The sequence below is a fragment of the Pleurodeles waltl genome, chromosome 5 (genome assembly GCF_031143425.1).
Source record: "Pleurodeles waltl isolate 20211129_DDA chromosome 5, aPleWal1.hap1.20221129, whole genome shotgun sequence".
NCBI classification, from domain to species: domain Eukaryota; kingdom Metazoa; phylum Chordata; class Amphibia; order Caudata; family Salamandridae; genus Pleurodeles; species Pleurodeles waltl.
In genome coordinates this window covers 1,490,307,531-1,490,319,925 of record NC_090444.1, presented here as the reverse complement: position 1 = coordinate 1,490,319,925, position 12,395 = coordinate 1,490,307,531, and the positions used below count along the sequence as shown (strand labels likewise).

The window sequence follows — 12,395 nt, the reverse complement described above, 5'->3', positions numbered from 1 at the left end:
GGGTGCCAACTACAGACTGTGCTGTGAGGCAAGTTACGGGACCTTTATCCACACAATATGGGAATGCTCATACATAAGACGATACTGGATCACAATTCTCAAGGCTCTTTTAGCCATCTTAGGGGTTCCACTGGAGCCCTGGTTTGCTTTGCTGGGGATCCCAAGTGATATAGACATCCTGTGCTTCAAACACCAATTTGGTTATCTAGCTCTAGTGGTGGCCAAGAGAGATATAGCTAAATATTGGGGAGCGAAAAGGTGCCCTCTTTACATGGCAACAGGGGAGGGACTGTTATATGGCTGCACAAAGGGTGAACTATTACACCAAAGGCTGTCCCACAAAGTTCCTTAAGATGTGGGGTTAGTGGAAAAGCTACTATGGGTTAGATTGAGGGAGACACTGCCACAACCCCCATTCAGAACTCCAGTCAGAGATGAGGGGAATCTGCTTGCCATGTTTTATAGCCTATTCAATGTTCCTGATGCATGGGGTGCCCGAATACCCTTATTAATGAACTGGTGTCTCTCTGTGTTACTAATTGATTTACACAATTATCTAGAGGTTAAAACCTTAATGTATGACCATATTATCATTGTGGTGTTAATGCTTGTATAAAAACTTCAATAACAGTATATTTTTTAAAATAATGATGTCAGAAATATTGGATTTTGGCAACCCTTCCAGCCTTGGAGTTTGGTGAATGGGTACTCCGACTCATATGTGACTGATATCCTGTTCATTTTATTACAAGGGCCATAGGATAACATGCACTTGTAGTTAGACAGACAGGATATCCATCACTGTTGTGGCAGATTAACCCATCCACCAAATGTAAAATCAGTCCCTTAATCTTGATTCCCACAAAGATCTTCTTTGCACAGCTGTCTAATCCAGACCCTGTTAAGGTTATTGACTCAAACATTTTGCATGAAAAGATAAGGTTAATGATGCAAACGCTCATTTGTATTCATTTTACTAACTCTCTTTGTGATATGCAGGGTTAGAAATTATATTTTAATTTTTGAAATACATATTGAAATACTTTTCCTGCCATGTCTCCCACTTTCACAGCCACAGAAAAAGGGGAATGAGTAGGTCACTCTTTCACACAGCATTTGCATTCATAACTTGAGGTTTAAATAGATGTACTGCACACTATAGAAAACACATTTATTTATATCTATTTGTTAAAACCCACTAATGCCCATATGCACATAACCATGAATGACCATGAAAATGACCTTCAAAAATATGTAGCTGCCTGTTTAGAACGTAAAGGTCCAGAATCAAAAGAAGGACCACATGACATAGGCAGATTCAGACAGTATGAGTAGATGCTGTAGTTGCGGTTTTGGCACACCTCCGTCCTTGTTAAGAGGGAGTGTTTTAAAGATGTATGTTTTTGTGCATCATTCACAATGTCTAATATGCATTTTCACACACTATGCTATCTCTAAAGACTGATATAGTATAACTGCCCTTCAAACAAAATTCCTATGAGGTATAGAAGTTAAATAATGTGCTTTAGTTAGGCCAAAGTTCTGTGTGACTCTCATCTTGAACAAGAGTTATGAGATCTCTGTCACTCACTTGTGTTTCTTCCCTGTGCACACCTTGTCCTCGCAGGCTCTGCAGCACACTGTTAAGCTGAGGTCATATTAATATACTTTCATTGTTGTATTGTTTTGCTTGTGATTATCTTTCCATGGTGCAGTTGTAAAATGATTACTTGCAGCTACATCTTCCATTTCTACACTGGACATATACACTTGAAGAAAGACTTATTGTCAGTATTTGATATTTCGTTAGAATATCTCTGGATGACATTAGCAAAGAGAGTGCTGAATAATTAATAATAAATGTGGTACTGCTTAGGTGCTATGGCAATATGACTTTTACTTTCTATGTGCTGTGAATTGCAGAAGAAATGATACATTTGTTCATACCTCAATGAACCTGCAAAAATGTGGATTAAATATACTGTACAAGCATTATTGCATATCAGATGCAAAAATAAACTTGATTGTGGGAGCGAACCAGAAATTTTTCTGAGCTTTCCTATGCTGGAAGAGATTTTGCCCAATTGTCTTGTGATTTTGCTGCCCATTAGGACGTGGAATATTTTTTGAGTTTTACATACTATTTATAACTTTGCCTTTGAAAACCTTCATGGCATTCATTCTGTACTGCCTATTTTTTAATATTTGTAATAAAATTATTAACATTTAATTGATCTAAAATTCAGTTATTGAGTGGCCCCCATTAAATAATTAATCATTTTACTGCTTATTTGATGGTTGGGGAGGTTCTTAACACAAGGGGCATTTTGCCTCATGATATTGAGGTTCAACACTGTCTCATATCCAGTAAACTGTAAGAAGACTGGATGAAGTCAATTTTGGGTTGTCTAAATGTCAGGCTATCATTTTGCTCCCACAGTTATGCAATGTCTTCCATGAGACATGGATAATGTGACTAGGTTTGTTGATGTCAGCAAGTTCTCTTTCATGCACACACATGTCACCTACAGAAGCACATTTATATTTAGGGTGCATAAAGAGGAGGTTCACGACAATGCATGAAATTACATTCCCACCTCTAATATAGGAGTTGAAATGTATTTCTGGCCTTCACTCCTCATGCATTACTCTAGCCATGGAGTAGGGGGTATAAGTGTACCAAGGGACAACTGTGTATCCTGACTGCTTTGTGCTTTCTGCCTGCAGAAGCTTTGCACTAGGACAGAACCTCCATAAGTGAACAGGAGGTTCAACAAGCAATGTTCTCAGTGCATTTATATGTGAATATAGGATATGCATCAATACATGTCTTGACATAATCTTCAGCACAAATCTTTGATGTGGCAGATACATTTAGGAGGAGATATGACATAGTGGCAAGACCTGCTTACTTTGGAACATGAAGAGCCAGTTTGGCCGCAGCTCAACATCATGCTATTCTGAGCAATTCACTTAACCTCCCTGTGTGTTCTCCTGCCACCAAAACGAAATATGCAACATAGTATAGTTCAGTTGTAAAGCACACTGATGCCCTGGGGCCAGGTGGGCAACATAAAAAAACTGCAAGAAAAGTGTGCTAAGAATATGTACACGCTTACACAGATCTGCTTAGTAAATCACCATGAGTGCAACATGTGCTTTTGAGAAATTATTGCTGTGAATCCTGTCCCTTAGAACTGACTGTGAGTTCACATTTCCCTGGGATTTTCTTGTGACTTCTACAAAACATCACAAGGAACATGTTTCTAAACCTTTTTTTGATATGGGAAGTGAAAGTATACAGTGGGTATTTGCACAGAGCTCATTCATACAGATAAGGCACGCTCAGAATAGCCAACCTCCGGTGATGATATGTGGTGTTCTTAGCCAGTACTTGTAAACATTTTTGCAGGGGCCAAAAAGTATGGTCTGTGGTATGTCCACATGCCACACTGATACCAGCAGAGTGAGCATTGGGGTGGTGTAGGGGAAGTGAACCACATATATGGTGTAGACAGTAAGTCGTGGAGTTATTATGAGGATCAAATCATATCCTTCTTATACCTTTCCCCTTAACTGCCATTATGAGATAGAGGTGGGTGAGCAACAGAAAGCTTGAGCCAAGCTTGAGCAAGGTGCCAGGCTTTGACACAAGCTCATCTCAAAGTACTCTTAGATCCTCAAGCCCAAAAACAAACCAACTCTTACCATGGCTTCTGTCGGGCACCCACAGTCTAATCTCACGAGCCAAAAATGAAGGATAAAGCACTGACGTTTGAAGTAAATTGTGAGATAGGAAAGAGATATCCCTATATTGGTTGAATTGGGAAATGTGAAACATGAAAGACTGGGATCCATCCCTGCTTCCCAGCTGACCCTACACAATTTCTTTTTTCACATTTCCTCTTTTTCTTTATAATCACATATCAGACCAGGAGGGATAAATGTTTCTAAGTTCATGCTGGAAAACTATCATTTTAATGAATACCTCTCGAAATAGTGATCCAATCTAATGTACTAAGGTGAAACACTTCTATATGTTATTGAAATACAGTTTTTGAATTTTGAAAAGAGGTCATATTTTAAAATTTTAGTTGCACAATGACAGCACCATCTACCTTCCAGTAGTACATACAGTTCTGATTTTGAACTGGGGTTTGCAGGTGGGGAATACGTCACACATTTTAAAATCAAATTTTGACCCATGGCAAGACTGAGAAAAACATTAAAGGAAGAAAGGAGGAAGAGACATGGGGATTTTTGAAAAGAGGTCATCATATTTTTACATTTTAGTTGCACAATGTCTTTACTTTTGATGTGTTCCTAAGGTAAGTAGTGGAGGCATCTTCTTTTCTTTGTTTCCTTTACTTTAGTTAACTTGTAAATGTTTGCCTGTTTAACAGTTTTCTGAATGTTATCGCTCAGTCAAGTAAACAGCAACCTAGGGTTGCTGTTCACCACAGGGAAGCAATTAAAAGTCAGGAGAGCCACAATTGCCCCCAGGCCATACTTTGAGTATACCTGGTTTAGATATTGTGATACTTGAACTTCCTAGTGACAGCACTATCTACCTTCCAGTAGTGCATACAGTTCTGATTTTAAACTGGTGTTTGCAGGTGTGGAATACCTCACAAATTTTAAGGGATCAGTACTTATTTTTCAAAGTCAAATCTTGACCCAGAGCAAGATAGAGAAAAACATGAAAGGAAGAAAGGAGAAGGAGACATGGGGATAAACCAGGGATGAAGAAGAAGCTGTAAGATGGAGAGAAAGGAGCAGGGAGCATGTGGCGATGGATGAAAAAAAGCACAAGGTGGAATCAAGACTATGAATCCTTGGTGTTCAGCAGCCCTGACATTCAGTAGCACAGGCCATGGGATTCTAAGCAGAACTTTAAGCCTTTTGAGCCCAGTACTTATTCTTTAACAAATTAAGAACTGAGTGCATACCACCCATTTTAATGATGATAAACCATATCTCACTTCAAATGTACACACATATAAATGGACTGAACCTATACATGTGTCTTACCTCCGATACTTGGCGTCTTTGATGATTGTTGTTGATTGGTAGTTTTGTTGCGGTTATGGTTTTTCCTTTTGGTGTTGGCTGCCCTGACAGAGCGCAGCAGCACCTCACTTGCTCTGAAGAAGGCAACCATGAATGGTTGCTTTGACTGTGGACCATGTCTTCCAATCAAGCCGGCTGATTTTACATTGATACTTCGGCCTAAAACAGACAATTTACAACACATTTATTTAAACGTCTATCCTGTCATTACATATTCATGCAAGTCTCATGCATGTCTTAACGTCACATGCACAAGACAACATGCACAAATGCAGGTTGTGAAATCATGTGTTAGTACTTGAGGGTTGTAATATTCAATATCTAGACTGCCCTGTTTTCAGTGTTTATTTTTTCTGGATTTCAGGGATGTTTTCTCAGTATGTCCCAAGTCCTTCGAAATCACTGCTTATGAGTATTTATTAAACTGCCTAACCCCCAAAATAGACAGTACCAGTGTGTTGTGCAGTGATTCTTTAAAGCACATATGTAATTTAAAATAGATGCAATGTAGGGTATGTACTATCTTCCCATTGATAGCATGTTGAATGAACTTATGTTAGACTACTTTACGCATAGGAGATGTGTGTATTACACTCTTAGCTGCACTGACATATCATTATCTTCTCTCACATCTCACTACCTCTCACTCTCTATCAAGACACTGCCCAGTTTACAAGACTATTAATGGATGAAAAAAATAAGAGTGGTATATTCAAATGTTTTAATAAATAATTCCTGGCAAAAAGGTGGGGATCATTTACTGACTTCTTACTGACTATTATGACATTAGAGGGGTGATCAGCTCTTCCATCAGCATAGTACATTGTGGCATATTGTGAACATTTTGAAGTAGACCAGAATCATTTGCAGCCCAGCATTCTAAGGCTCCTGAAACCTGATGGTTTAAAGCATGATAGTCATCGCTTTTCTGCACTCTCTGTCTAAATACATTAAGCTGATGCTGTTGTGTGAACATTCATAGCTGGCAAGTGTCCGTGTGACATATGTTACATTTTAGGTCAGTCCTGCCCTTTCAACATATACCAAATTGCATTCTCGGACTTGAAATTTTACTCTTAACGTTGTAACAATGGGGTTAAAAACACCAGCATTAAAGTGCAATTGAGTAAAAAGCCAGTATTAGCTGAGGGAATCACACAAAACAATGGGACACCTTAAAGCAATGAATTTTGTTGGTGTGTGGAAGGTCTTGTTTCATGTTTTTCACCACTATCCAATTTGCATGTTGACAGCACTCTATTCACAGGTATCTGTCATTACTCCTTGCACTGAATCTTTGAAACCTGGGGCATTTGGCAGGGGACCCACTATAAATACTGACTTGTTCGAAAAGGAGATGATGTATCAATGGGTTTTACCCATTCTGTGTCTGTGGGGAAATGTGGTAGTAAATATTGGCTAAAAGTTGAATGAGACAGCCATTTCAACAATAAGTGAACTATTTTAACACTGTCAAAAGATCTAATATTAATGTAATATTCTTAGATTTTCTATACTGTATAAAATAATTAGATCAGATCTAAAATATGCTTCTAAACCCTACAACTTTATTTGAAGCACACAAATCCGGAGGAAAGAAAATGAAGAATTAACAATATTTGAGTGACATTCCTAAACAGAAAAACCAAGCAAAACAAAATTAGACTAGCCTTTCTTACTGCTAACTGTGTTGGTCCTTTGAGAAAGAAATAAAATGACCCATTATTTTATTTCCCTTTATTTGGATGCCATTTTTGTATGTGGCTGTGCAGGTGTTTATCAGTGCTGATATGTTCATACTAATAAGGGTTGTTTCCATCTCTGTGGTTTTTATCCATTTTTATAACTTTAAACCTAAAATGGAATAGCTTATCAATAAGTAACTTTATTTGAATTCAGCACATTTCGGCGTTCGCAATAAAATAGCACCATAATGATGCAATATACCACTATGAGAATTACATTGGAAATGTACAAAGGACATGAAAACAATGTGCAACACATTTGAACAAGGTCCCTCATGAAGAAGCCATCAGAAACAACCCAGTTATCTTATTGTACCGTGAATAAAAAAGTAGAGGGCATATAAGGATGCCATAAGTGAGTAGTAGAACTTTTAAAAACCATCAGTCGCTTTTCAGATTGCAAGTGACACAGTATTCAGATCTCTGCAGATATAAATGCAAATTGAAGTTCAGCAAGTGTAGATTAAGTACAAAGTTTTAGTCAGGAGTCAAATGTCAGAAATTAGGCGCATGTACAACTTTCAAATAGGTTTGAGTGAATCTCTACTGGTCAAACTGGAAATATTATATTTTATGCAAGAGTTGTGGGAGTTGGAAGGTGGGAACAACCAAGGAATCCACAGGAGCATTAGAAATGAGGATAATAGAATCAGTTGGTTACATATGATGTACTTGTAGCAAATGGAATAGAAACCAGGAAAGCCAGGAATGGAACAGGTAGTGCATGAGAGAATACTAAAAAGTAGCAATGGATCTTGTGGTGGGTCTTCAGTTGGTTCTTTCAACTATTGTGCAGTGACCTTCACGAGGCTGTGGACAGTAAGTGGCAGAGTCGGGCAGGTGGAGGAATCACTATATGGATTGTAATGTTTCATGCTGGAGCTCTTGCAAGCTTTTTTTCTCATCATTCACAATCACATACTCACTAACATCATTTCCACTACAGGACTGATAAAACATTTTTGTGACCACATGAGCTGGGCTCCTGCAAGGTGAACTGGTACTAATGCTAACAGTGCTGAACAATTCTAGGGCCAGATAAAGTCTATAGTGCAGTAATTGTTATAGAAAACCACCAACATGTGGTACCAACAAACCCATTACCATCACATATGGTCCCTCGGGTAACCAAGAAAAATTAACAATCCACTTTCAATAAGTCTACCAGCAATGTTCTGCACCAAGGAGAGCACACATGCCCTTGCAAATCCTATTCTGGATCATTATTGGACGCAAACGAGACACTACAAATGAGCTTTAACTGTCATAAGATTTGAATGATAGGAGTACATAGCTGATAATTGTTTTATGAACAAGACAATATTATGATGATGCCACATCAAAGAAAGTAAAACAGAGGCTGGACCCTGGCATGGCATAGAAGACAGGGTATGGATGCAAGTTGTTTTACCATCAGTTCATCTCCTCATCAACAGTGACTAAATCTGACTGCATTACATGGCATAACATGGCAGCTATGCTCCTCTTTCTATCCCAGCCTTACACCAATGCTAGTTTTAACTGCTATGAGGAGTTTCTTTGCTGAGTCCACATTTTTCCTGCTAATTCTAGATGCTGCCATCATCAGCATTCACTCCATTCATTTATGTAGTTGGCATTGACAGAGCAGGATAAGATGCTGAAGCTTGAGTGCTGTGGCTCAGGGGCATCTCCAGCATGCCATGTGATGTCTTCCTCTGGTACCTAGTGACACTAAACACTCTGGTCACATCTAAAATCTCTGAGCATTTCCTGGTAGTATAGCAGAAAGCCTACATGCTCATGACCCAGATACTGATACATATTTGAACTAGCAATGGGGTCTCCTAGAGGATGTGCAGTGCAGATCATCCATGAATCAACAGCATCTGCCCTGCTTTGTGTCCTGGGGAGGGACCACAAGTGGGAGGCAGGCACAGTCTGTAGGCCTTCTTCAGACTCTCCTACTCACCAGCATTGTCACTGTACTGTCAGTTTCTCCATGCTCCTTGTAGACACATCCTTCCGGCCACACATGCTGCTCATCTGGGCAACAACCAACTGTAGAAAGCTGAAAACAGGAAGTGGGCGGGAGTATCCAATTACTTTCAGTGAGGTAAGATAATTCCTTGCATTCCTGTTTGTTTTGAAGTGTCTAGAGTGAGATACCATCATTAAACTATTTTTCTCTTGCTGTATTAAAGCTAATGCTGACGGTAAGTCTTAAAGCCAGTGAACAACCAAAGCATTTTAACTACAGCCATTTGGACTTCAGCAATGGGAAGAAGTAAAACATTAAAACCTCTGTCTAAGTAACATGTAAGAAACAATATAAAGTGTACCTGATATGACTGAGAGGATGATTAACTGTTTTGATAAGTTGATACAAAGGTATACCTGCTCTCTCAAGTAAATACAGAAATATATACCATCACCAGCTAGGATCTTTAATTTACGTGATATATATAGGATCTTTACCTTATAGGATATATTGTCACCCAATTGTCTACACAGGATTATACTATTCTAATGGCACTGTACTTTAGTTGACTTCAGACTAATATCAGGACTAGTGCATTCCCTCTTGTATACACAGCACGCTTGTGGTTCTAATTATTCTAGTGAAATATTTGAAAATGTGCTTTTGGATGGCTCAGGGTTTCCTGACTTCTTGAGTGAACTTGAATGGCATATTTTGGGCTCTATGTACCTCCAGACCAAAGTCAGTAGTTTGAAATACAGTTGCTTGAAAAACAAAGTGTAACTGTAGAAAATTGGTTTACTGATTGAGGGGATGAAACCTTACTTAAATCTTACTTAAACAGCAACCACAATTCCTGTCAGAGTGAAACACAAACAACACTTGAATTAAACTATGCTTACCTCTCTGGTACCTTGGCACAGAGCAGTCAGGGTGAACATAGAGGCAATATATTTATGCAGCACTTCAAGCAATACTAAAGTGAAAACCCAACACAAGAACAGTCTCACACTAATTTAGGGAAAAATAGAGTAACGTTTTAATAAATTATTTGACAACAAAATGCCAAACATCCAATCAGTGACCCAAAGTTATGCAATTTTTAAGGTTTAAGAAAAAAACAGTGCTTAAAAGCAAAAAAACCCAACTGTAGTTATCTGGTTTCACCAAAGTGGGACAAAGTCACAAATTCAGGCCAACTGCGATGGAGCATGGGCTGGTTGCAGGGACCAAGTTACTCCTGCTGAACAAAGTATCTTAATTCCTGGTTGCAAAACATTACACAGGCTGATGTGGAGGATGGGTCATGCAGAGGAGGTTCTGAGGAGTTGCAAGGTCCTGCACTGAGGATATGTTGTGCAGCAATGGTTCCGATGCAGAGCTGGGAGAAGATGATTTGCGCTGCATCAATTCCAGAACTGGGGCGGCACCACACGGGGGGACAGGATTCACAACAGGCATTGTACAAGTACAGAGTTCAAGGAGTTTGAAGCATTTTCTGTCCGCGAGGCTCTAATAAGGAGGCCAGCAAACTAGCCCTTGGAGTCAAGTTTATGGTCCTGGGTTAAAAAAACAGGCCCTGTCCTTTCCATTCAGGGCAACAGGACAGCAGAGTAGCAGGGTAGCAGAGTAGCATTCCTTCTTGCAGCAGAGCAGTAGAGCAGTCCTTCCTAGTCTGCTACAGGTCCAGATGTGTGGTGAAGAGTTGGGTCCAGGGGTCCAATATTTATACTTGCTGCCAGCTCTGAAGTGGGAGAAGCTTCTAGAATTCTTCCTCTACAGAGGTGTCTAGAATTTCTGGCCTCCATGCCATGGCCACAGCTTATCTGGGGACACAAAAGACTAGTGTGAAATCCTTTTCGTGGGAGCTGAGCAAAGTCTTTGTGATGTGCAAGTGTGGTAGTGATAACTCACCCGAGATGGAACATCCTGCTAACACTTCTTACTCCTTTGTCTCACTGTCTGGGAGTAAATCACAAAGACCAACTGCCAGTTATACCTGGTCCTGTGACTCATGATCCAGGCGGCAGGCACAAAAGTGGTTGGAACAAGAAAATGCCAATATTCTGAAAGTGGCATTTTCAGAACTATAATTTAAAATCCAACTTTACCATTAAATAGAGTTTTAAATGACAAATCTTTTGAAACCAAACTACCTCTTACCAATTAGATGTTGTCACTTATTAAATGTAATAAGGGAACCCAATCTTATTCTGTGGTAGAGGTAATCCCTGCAGAATTGAAAAATGAATTTGAGATTTTTTCACTACCACGACATGTTAAAGTTAAAAGTGTATGCCCCACTTATTAAAAACACTGCACCCTGCCCTATGGGCTGTTTAGAGCCTAACCCAGGGGTGACATATGCATTAATAAGGAAGGTTTAGGCCTGACAAAAGATTTATTTTGCCAGGTCAAAATGACAGTTTCAACAGCATTCACAGACTACAGGGGCAGGCATGTTTAAATGGCTACCTAAATGGGTGGCATGAGTGCTGCAGGCCCTCTAGCAACATTTAATTTACAGTCCCTGGGTACATGTAGGATCACTTTACTGGGATTTACAAGTAAACTAAATGTGCCAAGGGCGATAGCCAATGCTACCATGTATTAAGGAGAGAGTACAAGCACTTTTGATCTGGGTAGAAGTGGTAAAGTATGCAGAGTCCTAAAGTCAGCAAAAACAGGAGAATTGAAGGCAAAAGGTTTGGGAATAACCACAGCAAGAATGTCAGGTCCAACAGTAACAATGTAAGCCAGTCTATCCTTCAAGCATGTATGCCATTATCAATGTCATCTCTGACACAAGTCCTTATGTCATTGTTGTTAAGATTAAGGAAAGTCAGTGAACCGAGGGACCCTGAGACTTATTTGTTTAGTTATGTAATCTGAGGTTCAATTATTACATTTTCTTCTTTGACAGTGCAAGGAAAAAGTTCACCAAACACTGTGCACCTGTGCCACTCAACTATATTTCCCGTTCATCGTTTATGTTCACAGTGGATTTTTTATTTTGTCTTTGGGTTATAGTAATCTAATTGTTAGTGACACATTACATTGTGGATAGGTGTTTGGGAGGTCACAGTTAAATCTACCATGAGACTGGAGGCTCCCACTGGTATCCCCATTCTGTTTCAAAAGAGCATCTTCCTGTTACTGTTTCTAACTAAGCCTTTGCTGATGGCAGTGTGATGTATAGTTTTTGGGATGCCTAGAATTAGCCAATATAAGCATCCCACATAAAATTTACTCCAGATGGCCTGATTCACCCCTCTTTGAAGTTATTTTTTTAATATTGTGTTCCAATCAAACCAAATACTCTTTATTTCAGATTAAAACAAATCCATTAATTAAAGATATACAAAGAACAAATCCCAATTATCATAAAAAGAGGATTAACATGACTTAATAAAATACTACAATTAAAATATACATCACCAACAGATAAAAATGTATCCAATTCACACTAAGTTAAAAACATAGATTCCAGTGTAATTATCTAGCACAAAACTACATTTTTAACCTCTAGGAGGTAGGTCTCAGGGCCCACTCCCATCTTTATCATAATAAATTCCCTCACTGATTTTTTCCTTAACTCGACCTTCTTCCTCTCGGCCCCT

The 12,395-nt window shown here is 39.1% G+C and overlaps 1 protein-coding gene across 1 annotated transcript in view; it reads right to left on the bottom strand.

Annotated features, from left to right (window-relative positions):
* BMP5 (bone morphogenetic protein 5) overlaps window positions 1-12,395 on the bottom strand; it is an 808,157-nt gene that overhangs the window by 179,748 nt on the left and 616,014 nt on the right. Inside the window, exon 4 of the mRNA XM_069235783.1 lies at window positions 5,032-5,229. Coding sequence (XP_069091884.1) covers window positions 5,032-5,229 — 198 coding nt within the window. The remainder of the gene's footprint in view (window positions 1-5,031; window positions 5,230-12,395) is intronic.